Here is a 20,074-nt window from a genome sequence, read left to right as displayed (position 1 = left end):
GTGGGGTAAAGATATTTCCTGGCTTATTTTATTTGTCAAGTGTATTTGTTCAGTGAAACATGTGGCGAGACTCGGCCTTTGCGTTAAAAACAAGCTCAAATGAGGAGGTGCCGTGGACCGCATAACGGGACGGCTGTCGCGTGGCCACAGTGCTCGGCAGAACAACACAGACCACGACGACGGCAAAACACCCCCCTTTCCTCCCACACCCCCACCCCACAAACATGCACCGGTCCCTCAGCCCTGGGACAGGCCTCCAGGTGACCCAGGCCTGCAGCGGAGGAAGGAAGTTTGAGCAGAGCAGAGGCGGTGGAGGCTCGAGGGGACCGAATCCCTCGCCTGCTTCCTTTCACGTTGTGTGACCTGGCCCGTGGCGGGGGCGGGGGGGAGGCTCGTGGACTCGTACCTGTGATCTCTGTCACGGCGCTGAAGACCTGCAGCTTCTTCGGATCCAGGGGTTTGATCTTTGCGGACGGGTCACTGGAAGGGCAGAGGGTTAAACGTGAGACAACTCGAGTGAATTCGCGCTCGGCCTCCCGGCCCCCGGAACCGAACCGACTGCCGCAGCACTGAACTGAACTGACTCGCCTGGACTGTGTCGAGGACTCTGCGGTTTGATGGTTAAAATTCTGCGCGCCGATGGCTCGCTTTTGCTGCCGGTGCGATTTGCTCCTTTTCTCCCCTCGCGCGTTTGTGTTTCCCCTGCAAATGGCGAAACCCTTCCGTCCCCGCGCCCTCCCGCGTTAAGACCGTGGGTGACATGTGACGGCGAACGCTGGCACCCTCTCGAACGGTGATGGACAAGTCCCTAACACCGTTTCAGAGCACCCGTCCTGGCCCAGCACGTAAGTGTCATCGGGAAGAAAGCAAGAGAGCACCTCTACTTCCTCAGGAGTTTGTGGAGATCTGAAACTTGGACAAACTTCTGTCGGTGTGTGGTGGCGAGTATACTGCCTGGCTGCTACGAAAATACCAACGCCCTTGAACGGAAAATCCTACAAAAGGTAGTGAATTCAGCCCAGTCCATCACGAGTAAAGCCCTCCCAACCACTGAGCACATCGACATGAAACACTGCCATAGAAAAGCAGCATCCATCATCAAAGATCCTCACCACCCAGGCCATGCTCTTTTCTCTCTGCCGCCATCAGGAAGCTGGTACAGGAGCCTCAGGACCCACACCACCAGGTTCAGGAACAGTTATTATCCCTCAACCATCAGGAAGGAGTTACAGGAGCCTCAGGACCCACACCACCAGGATCAGGAACAGTTATTACCCCCTCACCAATCAGGAAGGAGGTACAGGAGCCTCAGGACCCACACCACCTGGTTCAGGGACAGTTATTACCCCTCAACCATCAGGAAGGAGGTACAGGAGCCTCAGGACTCACACCACCAGGTTCAGGGGTTCAGGAACAGTTATTACCCCCTCAACCATCAGGAAGGAGGTACAGGAGCCTCAGGTCCCACACCACCAGGTTCAGGAACAGTTATTACCCCTCAACCATCAGGAAGGAGGTACAGGAGCCTCAGGACCCACACCATCAGGTTCAGGAACAGTTATTACCCCTCAACTATCAGGAAGGAGGTACAGGAGCCTCAGGACCCACACCATCAGGTTCAGGAACAGTTATTACCCCTCAACTATCAGGAAGGAGGTACAGGAGCCTCAGGACCCACACCATCAGGTTCAGGAACAGTTATTACCCCCTCAACCATCAGGAAGGAGGTACAGGAGCCTCAGGACCCACACCACCAGGTTCAGGAACAGTTATTACCCCCTCACCAATCAGGAAGGAGGTACAGGAGCCTCAGGACCCATACCACCTGGTTCAGGGACAGTTATTACCCCTCAACCATCAGGAAGGAGGTACAGGAGCCTCAGGACCCACACCATCAGGTTCAGGAACAGTTATTACCCCTCAACTATCAGGAAGGAGGTACAGGAGCCTCAGGACCCACACCATCAGGTTCAGGAACAGTTATTACCCCTCAACTATCAGGAAGGAGGTACAGGAGCCTCAGGACCCACACCATCAGGTTCAGGAACAGTTATTACCCCCTCAACCATCAGGAAGGAGGTACAGGAGCCTCAGGACCCACACCACCAGGTTCAGGAACAGTTATTACCCCCTCACCAATCAGGAAGGAGGTACAGGAGCCTCAGGACCCATACCACCTGGTTCAGGGACAGTTATTACCCCTCAACCATCAGGAAGGAGGTACAGGAGCCTCAGGACCCACACCATCAGGTTCAGGAACAGTTATTACCCCTCAACTATCAGGAAGGAGGTACAGGAGCCTCAGGACCCACACCATCAGGTTCAGGAACAGTTATTACCCCTCAACTATCAGGAAGGAGGTACAGGAGCCTCAGGACCCACACCATCAGGTTCAGGAACAGTTATTACCCCCTCAACCATCAGGAAGGAGGTACAGGAGCCTCAGGACCCACACCACCAGGTTCAGGAACAGTTATTACCCCCTCACCAATCAGGAAGGAGGTACAGGAGCCTCAGGACCCATACCACCTGGTTCAGGGACAGTTATTACCCCTCAACCATCAGGAAGGAGGTACAGGAGCCTCAGGACTCACACCACCTGGTTCAGGGACAGTTATTACCCCCTCAACCATCAGGCTGTTGAATAAAAGGGGATAACTACACTCACTTGCCCATTTATTGAAACACTCCCGCAACTAATGATCTCACTTTAAGGGCTCTTCATCTCATATTCTTGTTATTTATCGCTGCTTATTTATATTTGTATAAACATCTGGTTGATCTTCCATTGATCCTGTTAGAGTGACCATTCTATAGATTTGCTGAGTGTGCCCACAAGAAAATGAATCTCAGGGTTGTATTTGGTAGCACCTATCCACTTCAATAATAAAATTTATTTAGATCTTCAGAATCTTCCTGCCTCTGATGGCTGCAGATAGGCCATTTGGCCCATCAAATTCATGCCAGCAAGTGGGCACTGTCTATCTTCCAGCTCTCGGCAGGGGTCGTCCACAGCCTCGGCCAAAGGCTGCGCATGCAATTTCAAGGCTCACATTGTCACCCTCTGCCTTATGGTTTAACGTGTCTCTGATGTGGGGGTGGGTGCTGCAGGGGGGGTTTCCCAGACACAGCGTCAGAATCCCAATCAGGTTTAATACAAGACCGGAGGTATGGAAGCAGAAGTAGGCTATTCGGCCCATCGAGTCTACCCCACCATTCAATCATGGGCCGATCCAATTCTTCCAGTCATCCCCACTCCCCTGCCTTCTCCCCATACCCTCTGACACCCTGGCTAATCAAGAACCTATCTATCTCTGCCTTAAATACGCCCAATCACTTGGCCTCCACAGCCGCTCGTGGCAACATATTCCTCAGATTTACCACCCTCTGACTAAAGTAATTTCGCCCCATCTCAGTACTAAAAGGACGTCCTTCAATCCTGAAGTCATGCCCTCTTGTCCTAGACTCCCCTACCATGGGAAATAACTTCGCTGATTCTAATCTGTTCAGGCCTTTTAACATTCGGAATGTTTCTGTGAGATTCCCCCCTCATTCTCCTGAACTCCAGGGAATACAGCCCAAGAGCTGCCAGACGTTCTTCATACAGTAACCCTTTCATTCCTGGAATCATATCATATACATATGTCTATTAAATAGTTAAATTAAAAAGAGTAGTGCAAGAGAAAACAGAAATAAAAAAGTAGTGAGGTTGTGTTCACGGGTTCAACGTCCATTCAGAAATGTGATGGCAGAGGGGAAGAAGCTGTTCCTGAATCGTTGAGTGTGTGTCTTCAGGCTCCTGTACCTCCTCCCTGATGGCAGAGGGGAAGAAGCTGTTCCTGAATCGTTGAGTGTGTGTCTTCAGGCTCCTGTACCTCCTCCCTGATGGCAGAGGGGAAGAAGCTGTTCCTGAATCGTTGAGTGTGTGTCTTCAGGCTCCTGTACCTCCTCCCTGATGGCAGAGGGGGAGAAGCTGTTCCTGAATCGTTGAGTGTGTGTCTTCAGGCTCCTGTACCTCCTCCCTGATGGCAGAGGGGAAGAAGCTGTTCCTGAATCGCTGAGTGTGTGTCTTCAGGCTCCTGTACCTCCTCCCTGATGGTAGCAATGAGAAGAGGGCACGTCCTGGGTGGTGGGGGTCCTCAATAATGGCCGCCGCCTTTCTGAGGCATCGCCTGTTGAAGATGTCCTGGATGGTCCCCATGATGGAGCTGACTGAGTTCACAGCTCACTGCAGCCTCTTTCGATCCTGTGTGGCAGCCCCCCCCCCCACCCACCCAACCCACCACCACACGTGGAGCAGGTCTCGAGTGACGGGGCTTTCCCTTGTGTGAAAGTCACAGAGTGCCGCGGCAGGAAAAACCCAGGCCCTTCGGCCCCTCTGGTCCCTGTTGGCCGCGGAACCAGCACTCAGTCGTCCTGTCACCGACTTAAAACAGTCGGATTTTAACGCTCAGTTCCGGAAACCATCCAACGACAAATGGACTGTTTGCTGTTTCTGCTACCGCTCGCGTTGTGGGGGCGGCGGTGTGGGTGGGGCTGGAGGGGAAGGGGGTTCGATACTGCCACTTGTGCGGCGGGGGGCGGCTTTGGTCTTTCTATCGTTCGCTCTGGTTTCGTGGATGCCTGTGAAGAGGGTGAATCCCAGGCTGTATACTGCACACACCTTCTGATAGTAAATGGACTTTTGAAACTAGAATCTAAAAGCAAGGATGTAACGCCAAGGCCTTGTAAGCCTTTGGCCTGGCCGCACTCGGAGTATGGCGAGCAGTTTTGGGCCCCTTGTCGAAGAAGTAGGAGAGGAGGTTCATCAGAATGAAAGGGTTATCACACGAGGAATGTTCGACGGCTCTGGGCATGTACTCACTGAAGTTTAGAAAAATGGGGCGGGTGCCTCTCACTGAAACCCCACGACAGACAGGTGAGGGAGGGGGTGATAGACATTGTACTCACCGGAGTTTAGAAGAATGAGGGGAATCTCTCACTCAAACCCCACAACCGAAGAGTGTGAGAGTGTGGGGACGGACAGGTGGGAGAGGTGACAGATATTGTACTCACTGGAGTTTAGAAAATGTGAGAGTGCAGGGACGGACAGGTGAGGTGGGGGGGTGATATTGTACTCACTGGAGTTTAGAAACTGTGAGAGCGTGGGGACGGACAGGTGAGGGAGGGGTGACAGACATTATACTCACTGGAGTTTAGAAGACTGAGGGGAATCTCTCACTCAAATCCCACGACCAGAGAGTGTGAGAGTGTAGGGACGGACAGGTGAGGGAGGGGGTGATATTGTAGTCACTGGAGTTTAGAAAGTGTGAGAGTGTAGGGACGGACAGGTGAGGGAGAGGGTGACATTGTACTCACTGGAGTTTAGAAGAATGGGAGGGGCATCTCTCCCTGAAATCCCACATCTGGAGAGTGTGAGAGTGTGGGGGCGGACAGGTGAGGTGGGGGGTGATATTGTAGTCACTGGAGTTTAGAGAGTGTGATAGTGTGGGGACGGACAGGTGAGGTGGGGGGGTGACATTGTACTCACTGGAGTTTAGAAAGTGTGGGAGCGTGGGGACAGACAGGTGAGGAGGGTGACAGATATTGTTCTCACTGGAGTTCAGAAAGTGTGAGAGTGTGGGGACGGACAGGTGAGGAGGGTGACAGATATTGTACTCACTGGAGTTTAGAAAGTGTGGGAGCGTGGGGACAGACAGGTGAGGTGGTGGGGGGTGATATTGTCGTCACTGGAGTTTAGAGAGTGTGGGGACGGACAGGTGAGGTGGTGGGGGGGGTGATATTGTCGTCACTGGAGTTTAGAGAGTGTGGGGACGGACAGGTGAGGGGAGGGTGACATTGTACTCACTGGAGTTTAGAAAGTGTGAGAGTGTAGGGACGGACAGGTGAGGGGGGAGGGGGCTCGACAGACACGGTACTCACCCGTAAAAAGTCTCGTTGAGGAAAACCAAACTGCCGAAGATCTTGGTGCAGCCTTTGAAGGAGTCAATGTTGTTGGAGGTCACTGCCCGGACATCCTTCATAACGTTCACCCCCAAACCGCTGCACACTGCAAGACAGACCAATGCGTTAACACCAGTCGCAGGTGCCCATCTCCCGTCCGCAGGAAGTACCTTTCTTCAGCCAGACTGAGCGTGTGGGGTTGAGAAACTGAACTTTGTCCTGATTTACTGCAGCACGGGAGCTCACAACCCGGGGCCCTGGACACAAAAGAGGTTGGGAACCCCTGCTCTAGTGGGAAACAAACTCCACCCCCCACCAAAAAAAATCAAAGCAACCTTACATTTCAGAATTCCTTCGAACCCTGATTGTTCCAGTAAAGGAATGGTAGGAAGCAAGTTTTTTCAACATAGATAGATAAGGAAATCAGAAGGGATAAACCCCCCAGGCCCTACCCCAGGAGTGTTGCTTTCACATGTCACAGGGCCCGCGGCATTGTCAAGCACCCCTCCCCATCTGTCCCACGGTCTCTCTGACCGCCGAACGTCAGGCAGGAGGTAGCGCAGTATCAGAACGAGAACTGCCCGGTTGGGTGGCGGCTTTCTTACCCCCAGGCTTCGCAACGACCTGTTACACGTTATCACGAACAGTGACTGTGTTCATGGTTGGCGGTCGGTAATTAGTGGTGCTTTGCAGGGCCTGTGGTATTAGGATCTAACACCTTCTTCCCACCACCCCCGCCCATCTGAACACCCTGCCTCCACCCAGTACACATTATACATGACGGCAGAACTGCAGTAATCGTACAGTTAACTATAAGCACTTTATGCCGACTTGTACATCTAGAGAATAGTTTTTCAATACGTTACGTGTGTGTGTGTGTGTGCGTGTGTTTCTGTGTGTGTGTGTGTGTCCATGTGTGTGTGTCCGTGTGTATGAGTGAGTGAGTGTGTGTGTGTGTGGGTGTGTCTCTGTGTGTGTGTGTGTGTCTGTGAGAGAGACTGTTCAGCACCTTGGTCCCGGACGACGATGTTTTGTTGAGCTGTCTACACGTGTCCAGTTGAATGAGAAATAATTTGAAATTTGAAGTACCCTGGGAAAGATTCTGGAGTGGGTAGAAGATGGGCCGATGGTATGAGGCAAAGAGCTGGAATAAAGGGGGTCTATATTTAAAGGTTTGTTCATTCTGCGCCTTGTTGTATGACGAGGGCGATCGTGGTCTTTCCACGGCCATGATTGTTCTTGGCAAATTTTCCTACAGAAGTGCTTTGCGACTGCCTTCTTCTGGGCAGTGACTTTACAGGAGGGTTACGGGGTAGTGCGGGTTTAGTACCTTTTTTTAGGAATATATGGGTCGGCACAACATCGAGGGCCAAAGAGCCTGTACTGTGCTGTAGTATTCTAGTGTCTAGGCTGGGTGACCCCCCAGCCATTATCAATACCCTTCAGAGATTGTCTGCCTGGCGTCAGTGGTCGCATCACCAGGACTTGTGATCTGCACCGGCTGCTCGTACGACCGTCCACCACCTGCTCCCACGGTTTCACATGACCCTGATCGGGGGGCTAAGCAGGTGTTACACCTTGCCCAAGGGTGACCCGCAGGCCAGCGGAGGGAAGGGGCGTCTCACACCTCCTTTGGTAGAGATGTAGTTTGGTAGAGAAACACATTTTTAGTTATATACGATAAATACACTCTGTCAACTTGTCCATCAACAAAATACCTTTTTAATCTGTTAGTATTATTGTTAATAATATTTTATGTGCTGTGCATGACTATATGTACTGTGTTTTGTGCCTTGGCCACAGAGGAATGATGTTTCGTTTAGCTGTATACATGTGGAATGACAATAAACTTGATCAGAATCTCTACACACTCTACCAATTACTGTTCTTAACAACAAACTTCAAAGCTCAAAGTAAACTTATCAGCAAAGTACATATATACCACCTGTACACAACCCTAAGATCCATTTACCTGCAGGTAGAACAAAGAAATACAATAGAATCAATGAACAACTACGCACAAAACAAAGACTGACAAACAACCAGTGGTTAACAAACTGTCCAAATGAAAAACAAATAAACAAACTCAAAAATAAATACACGCTGAGATTAACTGCAGAGTCCCTGAAAAGAGAGTCCAGAGGTTGTGGAATCAGTTCAGAGTTGAGGTGAGTGAAGTTATCCACACTGGTTCAGAAGGCTGATGGTTGAGGGGTAATAACTGTTCCTGAACCTGCTGGTGAGGGTCCTGAGGCTCCTGTACCTCCTTCCTGATGGTTGAGGGGTAATAACTGTTCCTGAACCTGGTGGTGTGGGACCTGAGGCTCCTGTATCTCCTTCCTGATGGCTGAGGGGGTAATAACTGTTCCTGAACCTGGTGGTGTGAGTCCTGAGGCTCCTGTACCTCCTTCCTGATGGTTGAGGGGTAATAACTGTTCCTGAACCTGGTGGTGTGGGACCTGAGGATCCTGTGACTCCTTCCTGATGGTTGAGGGGTAGTAACTGTTCTCGAACCTGGTGGTGTGGGTCCTGAGGCTCCTGTACCTCCTTCCTGATGGTTGAGGGGTAATAACTGTTCCTGAATCTGGTGGTGTGGGTCCTGAGGCTCCTGTACCTCCTTCCTGATGGTTGAGGGGTAATAACTGCTCCTGAACCTGGTGGTGTGGAACCTGAGGCTCCTGTACCTTCTTCCTGATGGTTGAGGGGTAATAACTGTTCCTGAACCTGGTGGTGTGGGACCTGAGGATCCTGTGACTCCTTCCTGATGGTTGAGGGGTAGTAACTGTTCTCGAACCTGGTGGTGTGGGTCCTGAGGCTCCTGTACCTCCTTCCTGATGGTTGAGGGGTAATAACTGTTCCTGAACCTGGTGGTGTGGGTCCTGAGGCTCCTGTACCTCCTTCCTGATGGTTGAGGGGTAATAACTGTTCCTGAACCTGGTGGTGTGGGTCCTGAGGCTCCTGATGGCAGCAGCGAGAAGAGAACGTGATCTGGGTTGTGGGGATCCCTGATGATGGATGCTGCTTTCCTGCGACAGCGCTCCGCATCCATGTGCGCTACCTGTGACGGCCTGAGCCGCATCCACTTCTTTTTGTTTTCCTTGGACTTCTCTTCCAGGTATCCCTTCCCCGAGAGAGCTCCCTTCCTCCTACATTGGGAGTTCAGTCACTTCTCTCATACCGTTCGTTGTCAATACAGCTCCTCTGTCTGCATGTTTAATTAGTCCCTTCTGTCCGCACTCTCTGCATCTGCACTGTCTTGACAGGCAGAGACTGTGTCTGCACTCTCGTTCCGAGGTTTTAACTCCCGAGGGAGAAGCATCTGGGATGAAGGCATTGCACAGGCTCTGTTACATCCTGCTGGCTCGCTCCTTCCCCTGTCATCCACACCACACATTACTGAATAACACGAGCTCTTACTGGCCGTGGCAACCACTGATCGCTATCACTGGGACGTCTTCCAGGAATGTAAATCCCGTACATCCGCTGTCGGCTAATATTACATCCAGATAGCCCAGCAACCCACTGATTTAATCCTCGAGCACCGATCACAGGGCGGTTTACAACGACCGCTCAACCTGCTGACCAGAGTGTCTTTGGACTGTGGGAGGAAACCAGGGCACCCGGAGGAAACCCACACACTCCACAGGGAGGAGACACAGACTCCTTACGAACCAGCACCAAGGTCAGACTGCGAACTCCAGCACCCCAGGCTGCAATCGTGTCTCGCTACCGAGGTGTCCCGTGCCCCCGTTCTTCGATCACAGTGCGCGGTACCATCCCAAACAGCCCCCTCGAACCTCACCTTCCTTTCTCACGACCGATGTGATTTAGTACAGTTGATTTCGCCTGATTTGTCTTGATTTTTGTTTACCAGCGGAGATAACTTCACTCACCTCAAATCTCAAAGTAAAATTTATTACCAGAGTACATACATCTCAGCATATACAATCAAGAGGTTCTTTTTCTATACTTAGCGAATCTATAGAATAGTCACTGTAAACAGGATCAATGAAAGATCAACCAGAGTGCAGAATGCAGATGCAAATATATAAAAATAGCAATAAATAATGAGATCATGAAATAGGATAAAGAGTCCTTAAAGTGAGATCACTGGTTGTGGGAACATTTCAGTCGATGAGTGAAGTTATTCTGTTTTGTTCAAGAGGCTGATGGTCGAGGTGTACTAACCGTAAAACAACCCCACCCCCCACCATTGAGCACATCTACATGAAACGATGTTGCAGAAAGGTTCAGGAACAGTTATTACCCCTCAGGCTCCTGAACTAGAGGGGATAACTTCACTCACCCCATCACTGAACTGTTCCCACAACATGTGGACTGACTTTCAAGGACTCTTCATCTCATGTTCTCGATACTTATTGCTTATTTATTTGTTATTATTATTATTTTCTCTTTTCCATTTGCCCAGTCTGCTGTCTGTTACACACTGGTTGTTCGTCCGCCCTGTTGGGTGCGGATCTTTCAGTGATTCCATCGTGTTTCTCGGCGTTATTGAGCACGCCAGGGGAAAACGAATCCCGGGAGTGCATCAGGCGACTTGGATATCACGTTGTCTTAGATCTTGGGACTTTGGAAGTGGGGAAAAGCATGGAAGACTGGCGGGGCTTGGCCAATCTGTGCGGCGTTTGGTGGGGGAGAGAACACGGTTAACGGTTCAGGTCAAAGACTCTTCAGCGGAGCGGTGGGGGTCAGGTGGGCGCACGTGTGTGTGTCTGTGAGTGTGTGTGTGTATGTTTGTGTCTGTGTGAGTGTGTGTGTGTGTGTGTGTGTGTGAGTGTGTGTGTGTATGTGAGTGTGTGTGTATGTGTCTGTGTATGTGTGTTTGTGAGTGTGTGTGGGTCTGTGACTGTGAGCATGTGTGTGTGTGTGAGCATGTGTGTGACTGTGAGCATGTGTGTGAGTGTGTGTGTGTGGTGTGTGTGTGTCTGTGTGAGTGTGTGTGTTTGTGTGTGTGTGAATGTGTGTGTGTGTGAGTGTGTGTGTGAGTGTGTGTGTGTGAATGTGTGTGTGTGTGAGTGTGTGTGTGTCTGTGTGTGTATATGTGTCTGTGTATGTGTGCTTGTGAGTGTGTGTCTGTGTGTGTGAGTGTGTGTGTGTGAATGTGTGTGTGAGAGTGTGTGTGTGTGCGTGAGTGTGTGTGTGAATGTGTGTGTGTGAGTGTGTGTGAGTGTGTGGGTGTCTGTGTGTGTGTATCTGTGTATGTGTCTGTGTATGTGTGAGTGAGTGTGTGAGTGAGTGTGTGTGTGAGTGTGTGTGTGGTGTGTGTGTGTCTGTGTGTGTGAGTGTGTGAATGTGTGTGTTTGTGTGAATGTGTGTGTGTGTGTGTGTGTGTGTGTGTGTGAGCGTGTGTGTGTGTGTGTGTGTGTGTGTGTGTGTGTGTGTGTGTGTGTGTGTGTGTGTGTGTGTGTGTGAGAGTGTGTGTGTGAGAGTGTGCGTGTTTTGTGGACTGGTTGTGCTTCTATCACATTTAAATGTTCTACTGTGAATGCCGGCGTGACATCATCATTATGCGCCGTGTCGTCTGACGTGGGCGATCGCTGTCTTTCCACGACCATGACCGTTCTTGGCAAAATTTTTCTACGGAAGGAGTTTGCCATCGTCTTCATCGTTTTCCCCTGCCCCACCCCCAGCTATTATCAATTGTCTGCCTGGCGTCAGTGGTCACATCACCAGGACTTGTGATCTGCACCGGCTGCTTGTACGACCGTCCACCACCTGCTCCCCACGGTTTCACCCGACCCTGAGCGGGGGGCTAAGCAGGTGACCTGCAGGCCAGCGGAGGGGAGGAGCACCTCACACCTCCTTTGGTAGAGACACATCTCCACCCTGCCAGCCTATGATGACATGGACATAATACTCTGATAATAAGCTTACTTTGAACAGAATTTTTAAAAAACTAAGGACTCTGCCTGGATTGGAGAGGGTGCAGAGGAGATTCACCAGGATGCTGCCTGGATTAGAGAGGGTGCAGAGGAGATTCACCAGGATGCTGCCTGGATTAGAGAGGGTGCAGAGGAGATTCACCAGGATGCTGCCTGGATTAGAGAGGGTGCAGAGGGAGATTTACCAGGATGCTGCCTGGATTAGAGAGGGTGCAGAGGAGATTCACCAGGATGCTGCCTGGATTAGAGAGGGTGCAGAGGGAGATTTACCAGGACGCTGCCTGGATTAGAAAGGGTGCAGAGGAGATTCACCGGGATGCTGCCTGGATTACGGAGCATGTCTCATGAGGAGAAGTTGAGCAAGCTCGGGCTGTTCTCTTTGGAGCGAAGGAGGATGAGAGGAGACCATGATAGAGGTGTACAAGATGATAAGAGGCACAGATCGAGTGGACAAAGAGTTTTTCCCCAGGGTGGAAATGGCTAATATGAGGGGCATAACTTCAAAGTGATTGGAGGAAAGTATCGGGGGGGGGGAATATCAGAGATGGGTATTTTTACACAGAGGGTGGTGGGTGTGTGGAACAGAGGCAGGCACATTAGGGACATTTTAGGGTCTCTCATGGCAAATGGATGATAGAATAACGGAGGGTACTGTGGGAGGGAAGGGTTAGATTGACCTTTGAGTGAGTTGTAAACACATGTTGGGCGGAGGGGGTGGTGACAGAGCTAGGTTTTTAACACAGAGAGTGGTGGGTGTGTGGAACGCCCTGCCAGGGGTGGTGGGGGGTATATTAGGGATATTGAAGAGACTCTCAGGGCTATGTGGGAGGGAAGGGTCAGGTTGACGTTGGAGTAGTTTACAGGGTCAGTTCAGCACTGTGGGCCGATGTGTGGTTTAATGTTCTGTCCGCTGTTCTTCCCGAGAGACGGCAGGGCTGCGACAGGCAGAGAGAGGGGTGTGGGTGACCTGGGTGACCGGGTCCCACCCTCCCCGCCCGTACTGACCTCGGGGACAGGGCTCATTGCACTTCTCACAACGCTGCCGGCCGCCGTCTATCACCTCCCTGGTGTCGTTCGGACAGTCCAGCGTGCAGGACCCCACGTCGGTGGACAGGTAGTTGTCTGCAGAACGGGAGCGAGAGGTGAGGGGTGAGGGAGAGTGCGAGCAGGGAGGGAGGAAGGGTGGGGGAGCGGGAGGGAGGGGAACAGGGGGGAAGGAAGCTGGGAGAGAGAGAGGGAGGGAGGGAGGGGGCAGGGAGAAGGCGGTGCTGAGAGAGGGCGAGGGGGAGAGAGGGAGGGGAGAGGGAGAAAGAGGGAGGGGAAAGAGAGAGGGAGGGGGAGACAGGGGGAGGGGAGGGAGGGGAGAGGAGAGTGGGGGAGGGGAAAGAGGGGGCGGGGTGGGGAGAGGGAGAAAAAGGGAGGGGAGAGAGAGGGGGAGACAGGGGGAGGGGACAGAGGAGGAGACGGGGAGGGGAGGGAGGGAGGAGGAGAGAGGGAGAGGGGGGAGATGGGGAGGGCGGAGATGGGGAGGGGGAGAGAGGCAGGAGGGGAGAGAGGGGGAGGGGAGGGAGGGGTAGAGGGGGAGGGGAGAGAGGGGGAGGGGGAGAGAGGCAGGAGGGGAGGGAGGCAGGAAGGGAGGGAGGGGACAGAAGGGGGAGAGAGGGGGAGGGGAGGGGGAGAGGGGGAGGGGAGGGGGGGAGACGGGGAGGGGTAGAGACGGGGAGGGGAGGGGGGAGAGAGGCGGGAGGGAGGTGAAGAGGGGAGAGGGGAAGAGAGGTGATAGTGGGGGAGGGGAAGAGAGGTGATAGTGGGGGAGGGGGAGATTGAGGAAGTGGGAGGGAGATGGGGAGGGAGGGGTGACAGGCTGGGGGAAGGAGCGGTGACGGAACGGAGGAGGAAGTGCGCGGTGAGAGGCCGGGGAGAGGGAGGTGAGGAGATCAGCGGCCGGCAGGCGGCGGGGGGGGGGGGGGCGGATCTTACACGGACACTGCTTGACGCAGCTGGCCCCAAAGATGTACGTCCCGTCCGGATTGTGCTCCATCTGGTAGGTCTGAGCGTTGTAGATGCTGAGAGGCGGGCAGTCGCTGCGGCAGAGACCTCCGTTACTGAAGTGGTGGCAGGCCTGAGGAGGGAGAGGAGGGGGGGGTGCAGAGATCAGAGCCCGAGGTCGAGTCTAAGATGCCCTCTCCCTCAAACTGACACGCCTTTGGTTATCTCGGTCCTTGGGAAGAACACTAGCTGGGGCCTGATGAACCCTGGCTGGGTCGCCCGGTGTTGGAAGGCCCGAGCAGCCCTGGCTACACGACCCATGACAAGTCCCCGTGCACTCCAGGGTAATGAAAAGCTGTGGGCCAGATCACAGCGGCAGGGTCTAGTCTCACTGATCAGGAACACAAGAGGGGATCATTTCCCTACTAGCCCGCGTGCTCGCACCCCAACCAAACAGCCACACGCTTGTCACGATCCTGGTCCACCAGTCGCCAACTTAAAGAGCCGAGATACCAAGAAGGAACCGGGAAGTTAAACCCAAGCCGGGACCACAGCGAACAAGTCATCGCTAAGCACAAACAGCTTCAGCAACAACAGATCTCCGGCAAACCCCGTCAATTTTAAACTGCTCGGGGACTTTCGAGGCCTAGGTGCGAGGCTTCATCCCAAAGTAAGGAGCGTAGCCAGGTGGAGCCAAGATTTGTGCCTGTTGCCTGTGACCCTCCTCCCCCAAGTTGCCAAATTCACCTGATGGGGACCCAGGAGCTCTATTTGAAGACTGTCTTGCCTCTCCACATACAAAGTTCTGAAAAAAACCTCTGTTTGGTTATAAAATTTGCTATAACTTTTACACGACAGTGTCTGGCTACTGGCCCCAAAGAGGTCCACCAGGGCCTGTTGGCATTATAACCTCAGTCGTGACAGACACCACTTCTCCACTTTCAGCTTCAGTGCCTGGTCTTTACTTTGGATCGGGAACCGAACCGACCTCTCGGCCTCAACACCCGGGAGAAAGGGGGTCAATGATCCCCGATTCTACGGAGCCCACGTCTGGATTGAAATCTGACCGGCTCAGACTGGGACAGTGCAGAGTAGACCTCTTGGGGATGGCTTTGTTGGAGGAGACTGGGTCACCTTTTCAGCCAAATATGCCTGCAAAAGAACCCTACAGATGGGGTGACCCACAGTGCCTGATAATCCACCCACAGGGTGATGCACCCTACCCGATCATCGAGGCATCACTCACCCATAAGGTGACCCACCCTCCTCCCCGTACCTCAGCCACAGGATGACCCACTCTGACCTATTGTCACCAATCACACACCCACCCTACCCCTTGTACCTGACCCAAAGGGTGTCCAACCCACGGGGTGCAGAGAGACGGACAGTCATCAGGGAGCAGAGAGACAGACAGACCTCAGGGTGCAGAGAGAGACAGACAGTCCTCAGGGTGCAGAGAGACACGGACAGTCCTCAGGGTGCAGAGAGACAGACAGTCCTCAGGGTGCAGAGAGAGACAGACAGACCTCAGGGTGCAGAGAGACACGGACAGACCTCAGGGAGCAGAGAGACAGACAGACTTCAGGATGCAGAGAGACAGACAGACCTCAGGGTGCAGAGAGAGACAGACAGTCCTCAGGGTGCAGAGAGAGACAGACAGTCCTCAGGGTGTAGGGAGACAGACAGACCTCAGGGAGCAGAGAGACAGACAGACCTCAGGATGCGCAGAGAGACAGACAGACCTCAGGGTGCAGAGAGACACAGACAGTCCTCAGGGTGCAGAGAGACAGAAAGACCTCAGGGTGCAGAGAGACAGACAGACCTCAGGATGCAGAGAGACGGACAGACCTCAGGATGCAGAGAGACGGACAGTCCTCAGGGTGCAGAGAGACGGACAGACCTCAGGGTGCAGAGAGACAGACAGTCCTCAGGGTGCAGAGAGACAGACAGACCTCAGGGTGCAGAGAGACAGACAGTCCTCAGGGTGCAGAGAGACAGACAGACCTCAGGGTGCAGAGAGACAGACAGTCCTCAGGGTGCAGAAGAGACACGGACAGTCCTCAGGGTGCAGAGAGACAGACAGTCCCCGGGGTGCAGAGAGACAGACAGTCCTCAGGGTGCAGAGAGACAGACAGTCCTCAGGGTGCAGAGAGACAGACAGTCCTCAGGGTGCAGAGAGACAGACAGTCCTCAGGGTGCAGACAGACAGACAGTCCTCAGGGTGCAGAGAGACAGACAGGCCTCAGGGTGCAGAAAGTCAGACAGTCCTCAGGGTGCAGAAGAGACACGGACAGTCCTCAGGGTGCAGAGAGACAGACAGTCCTCAGGGTGCAGAGAGACAGACACAGTCCTCAGGGTGAACAGAGACAGACAGGCCTCAGGGTGCAGAGACACGGACAGTCCTCAGGGTGCAGAGAGACACGGACAGTCCTCAGGGTGCAGAGAGACAGACAGTCCTCAGGGTGCAGAGAGACAGACAGTCCTCAGGGTGCAGAGAGAGACGGACAGTCCTCAGGGTGCAGAGAGACAGACAGACCTCAGGGTGCAGAGACACGGACAGTCCTCAGGGTGCAGAGAAGACAGACAGTCCTCTGGGTGCAGAGAGACAGACAGTCCTCAGGGTGCAGAGAGACAGACAGTCCTCAGGGTGCAGAGAGACAGACAGTCCTCAGGGTGCAGAGACACAGACAGTCCTCAGGGTGCAGAGAGACAGACAGTCCTCAGGGTGCAGAGAGACAGACAGTCCTCAGGGTGCAGAGAGACAGACAGACCTCAGGGTGCAGAGAGACAGACAGTCCTCAGGGTGCAGAGAGACAGACAGACCTCAGGGTGCAGAGACACGGACAGTCCTCATGGAGCAGAGAGACAGACAGTCCTCAGGGTTCAGAGAGACACGGACAGTCCTCAGGGTGCAGAGAGACGCAGACAGTCCTCAGGGTGCAGAGAGACAGGACAGTCCTCAGGGTGCAGAGAGACGACAGACAGACCTCAGGGTGCAGAGAACAGACAGTCCTCAGGGTGCGAGAGAACGACAGTCCTCAGGGTGCAGAGAGACAGACAGTCCTCAGGGTGCAGAGAGACAGACAGCCTCAGGGTCAGAGAGACAGACAGCCTCAGGGTGCTCAGGGTGCAGAGAGACAGGACAGTCCTCAGGGTGCAGAGAGACAGACAGTCCTCAGCGTGCCACCTCAGAGAGACAGACAGGCCTCAGGGTGCAGAGAGACAGACAGACAGACCTCAGGGTGCAGAGAGACACAGTCCAGGGTGCAGAGAGACAGTCCTCAGGGTGCAGAGAGACAGACAGTCCTCAGGGTGCAGAGAGACAGACAGCAGACAGGACCTCAGGGTGCAGAGAGACAGACGTCAGACAGTCCTCAGGGTGCAGAGAGACAGACAGTTGAGAGGACAGTCCTCAGGGTGCAGAGAGACAGACAGTCCTCAGGGTGCAGAGAGACAGACACAGTCCTCAGGGTGCAGAGAGACAGACAGTCCTCAGGGTGCAGAGAGACACGGACAGTCCTCAGGGTGCAGAGAGACAGACAGTCCTCAGGGTGCAGAGAGACAGAGGGTCAGAGACCTCAGGGTGCAGAGAGACAGACAGTCCTCAGGGTGCAGAGAGACAGACAAGTCCTCAGGGTGCAGAGAGAGACAGACAGTCCTCAGGGTGCAGAGAGACAGACAGTCCTCAGGGTGCAGAGAGACAGACAGTCCTCAGGGTGCAGAGAGACAGACAGTCCTCAGGGTGCAGAGAGACAGACAGTCCTCAGGGTGCAGAGAGACAGACAGCCTCAGGGTGCAGAGAGACAGACAGTCCTCAGGGTGCAGAGAGACAGACAGTCCTCAGGGTGCAGAGAGAGACAGGACAGTCCTCAGGGTGCAGAGAGACAGACAGTCCTCAGGGTGCAGAGAGACAGACAGTCCTCAGGGTGCAGAGAGACAGACAGTCCTCAGGGTGCAGAGAGACACGGACAGTCCTCAGGGTGCAGAGAGACAGACAGTCCTCAGGGTGCAGAGAGACAGACAGTCCTCAGGGTGCAGAGAGACAGACAGGCCTCAGGGTGCAGAGACACGGACAGTCCTCAGGGTGCAGAGAGACAGAGACAGTCCTCAGGGTGCAGAGAGACAGACAGTCCTCAGGGTGCAGAGAGACAGACAGGCCTCAGGGTGCAGAGAGACAGACAGTCCTCAGGGTGCAGAGAGACGGACAGTCCTCAGGGTGCAGAGAGACAGACAGTCCTCAGGGTGCAGAGAGACAGACACAGTCCTCAGGGTGAACAGAGACAGACAGGCCTCAGGGTGCAGAGACACGGACAGTCCTCAGGGTGCAGAGAGACAGACAGTCCTCAGGGTGCAGAGAGACAGACAGACCTCAGGGTGCAGAGAGACACGGACAGTCCTCAGGGTGCAGAGAGACAGACAGTCCTCAGGGTGCAGAGAGACACGGACAGTCCTCAGGGTGCAGAGAGACAGACAGACCTCAGGGTGCAGAGACACGGACAGTCCTCAGGGTGCAGAGAGACAGACAGTCCTCAGGGTGCAGAGAGACAGACAAGTCCTCAGGGTGCAGAGAGACAGACAGTCCTCAGGGTGCAGAGAGACAGACAGTCCTCAGGGTCAGAGAACAGAGAGACAGACACAGTCCTCAGGGTGCAGAGAGACAGACAGACCTCAGGGTTCAGAGAGAGACGGACAGTCCTCAGGGTGCAGAGAGACAGACAGTCCTCAGGGTGCAGAAAGACAGACAACAGTCCTCAGGGTGAAGAGAGACAGACAGGCCTCAGGGTGCAGAGACACGGACAGACCTCAGGTGCAGAGAGAAGACAGTCCTCAGGGTGCAGAGAGACAGACAGACCTCAGGGTGCAGAGAGACAGACAGTCCTCAGGGAGCAGAGAGACAGACAGACCTCAGGGTTCAGAGAGAGACGGACAGTCCTCAGGGTGCAGAGAGACAGACAGACCTCAGGGTGCAGAGACACGGACAGTCCTCAGGGTGCAGAGAGACAGACAGTCCTCAGGGTGCAGAGAGACACGGACAGCCCTCAGGGTGCAGAGAGACACGGACAGTCCTCAGGGTGCAGAGAGACAGACAGACCTCAGGGTGCAGAGAGACAGACAGTCCTCAGGGTGCAGAGAGACAGACAGACCTCAGGGTTCAGCAGAAGAGACACGGACAGCTCAGGGTGCAGAGCAGATCAGTCCTCAGGGTGCAGAGAGACAGACAGCCTCAGGGTGCAGAGACACGACAGCCTCAGGGTGCAGAGAGACACGACAGCTCAGGGTGCAGAGAGACAGACAGAGACAGACAGTCCTCAGGGTGTAGAGAGACAGACAGACAGGGTGCAGAGAGATACGGATAGTCCTCAGGGTGCAGAGAGACAGCGATCAGTCTTCGGGGTGCAGAGAGACAGACAGTCCTCAGGGTGCAGAGCACACGGACAGTCCACAGGGTGCAGAAAGACAGACAGTCCTCAGGGTGCAGTGACACGGAGAGTCCTCAGGGTGCAGAGAGACGCAGACAGTCCTCTGGGTGCAGAGAGTCAGACACAGTCCTCAGGGTGCAGAGAGACAGAGACAGTCCTCAGGGTACAGAGAGACAGACAGTCCTCAGGGTACAGAGAGACAGAGACAGTCCTCAGGGTGCAGAGAGACAGACAGTCCTCAGGGTGCAGAGAGACACAGACAGACCTCAGGGTGCAGAGAGACAGACAGTCCTCAGGGTGCAGAGAGACAGATAGTCCTCAGGGTGCAGAGAGACAGACAGTCCTCAGGGTGCAGAGAGACAGACAGGCCTCAGGGTGCAGAGACACGGACAGTCCTCAGGGTACAGAGAGACAGAGACAGTCCTCAGGGTGCAGAGAGATACGGACAGTCCTCAGGGTGCAGAGAGACAGACAGACCTCAGGGTGCAGAGAGACACGGACAGTCCTCAGGATGCAGAGAGACAGACAGTCCTCAGGGTGCAGAGAGACAGATAGTCCTCAGGGTGCAAAGAGACAGACAGTCCTCAGGGTGCAGAGAGACAGAAAGTCCTCAGGGTACAGAGAGACAGGGACAGTCCTCAGGGTGCAGAGAGATACGGACAGTCTTCAGGGCGCAGAGAGACACAGACAGACCTCAGGGTGCAGAGACACAGACAGTCCTCAGGATGCTGAGAGACAGACAGTCCTCAGGGTGCAGAGAGACAGACAGTCCTCAGGGTGCAGACAGACAGACAGTCCTCAGGGTGTAGAAAGACAGAC

At 54.0% G+C, this 20,074-nt stretch overlaps 1 protein-coding gene across 2 annotated transcripts in view; it reads right to left on the bottom strand.

Moving 5' to 3' along the window:
* erbb2 (erb-b2 receptor tyrosine kinase 2) overlaps nt 1–20,074 on the bottom strand; it is a 217,907-nt gene that overhangs the window by 53,504 nt on the left and 144,329 nt on the right. For both annotated transcript variants that reach the window (XM_063037112.1, XM_063037113.1), the window contains exons 8-11: nt 13,827–13,968; nt 12,852–12,968; nt 5,923–6,049; nt 407–480 (exon numbers count right to left, since the gene is read on the bottom strand). In XM_063037112.1, coding sequence (XP_062893182.1) covers nt 407–480; nt 5,923–6,049; nt 12,852–12,968; nt 13,827–13,968 — 460 coding nt within the window. The remainder of the gene's footprint in view (nt 1–406; nt 481–5,922; nt 6,050–12,851; nt 12,969–13,826; nt 13,969–20,074) is intronic.

Source organism: Mobula hypostoma, chromosome X1, assembly GCF_963921235.1.
Source record: "Mobula hypostoma chromosome X1, sMobHyp1.1, whole genome shotgun sequence".
NCBI lineage: Eukaryota > Metazoa > Chordata > Chondrichthyes > Myliobatiformes > Myliobatidae > Mobula > Mobula hypostoma.
Note: the sequence above shows the minus strand (reverse complement) of the source record. Positions and strands in the feature narration are given on the sequence as shown.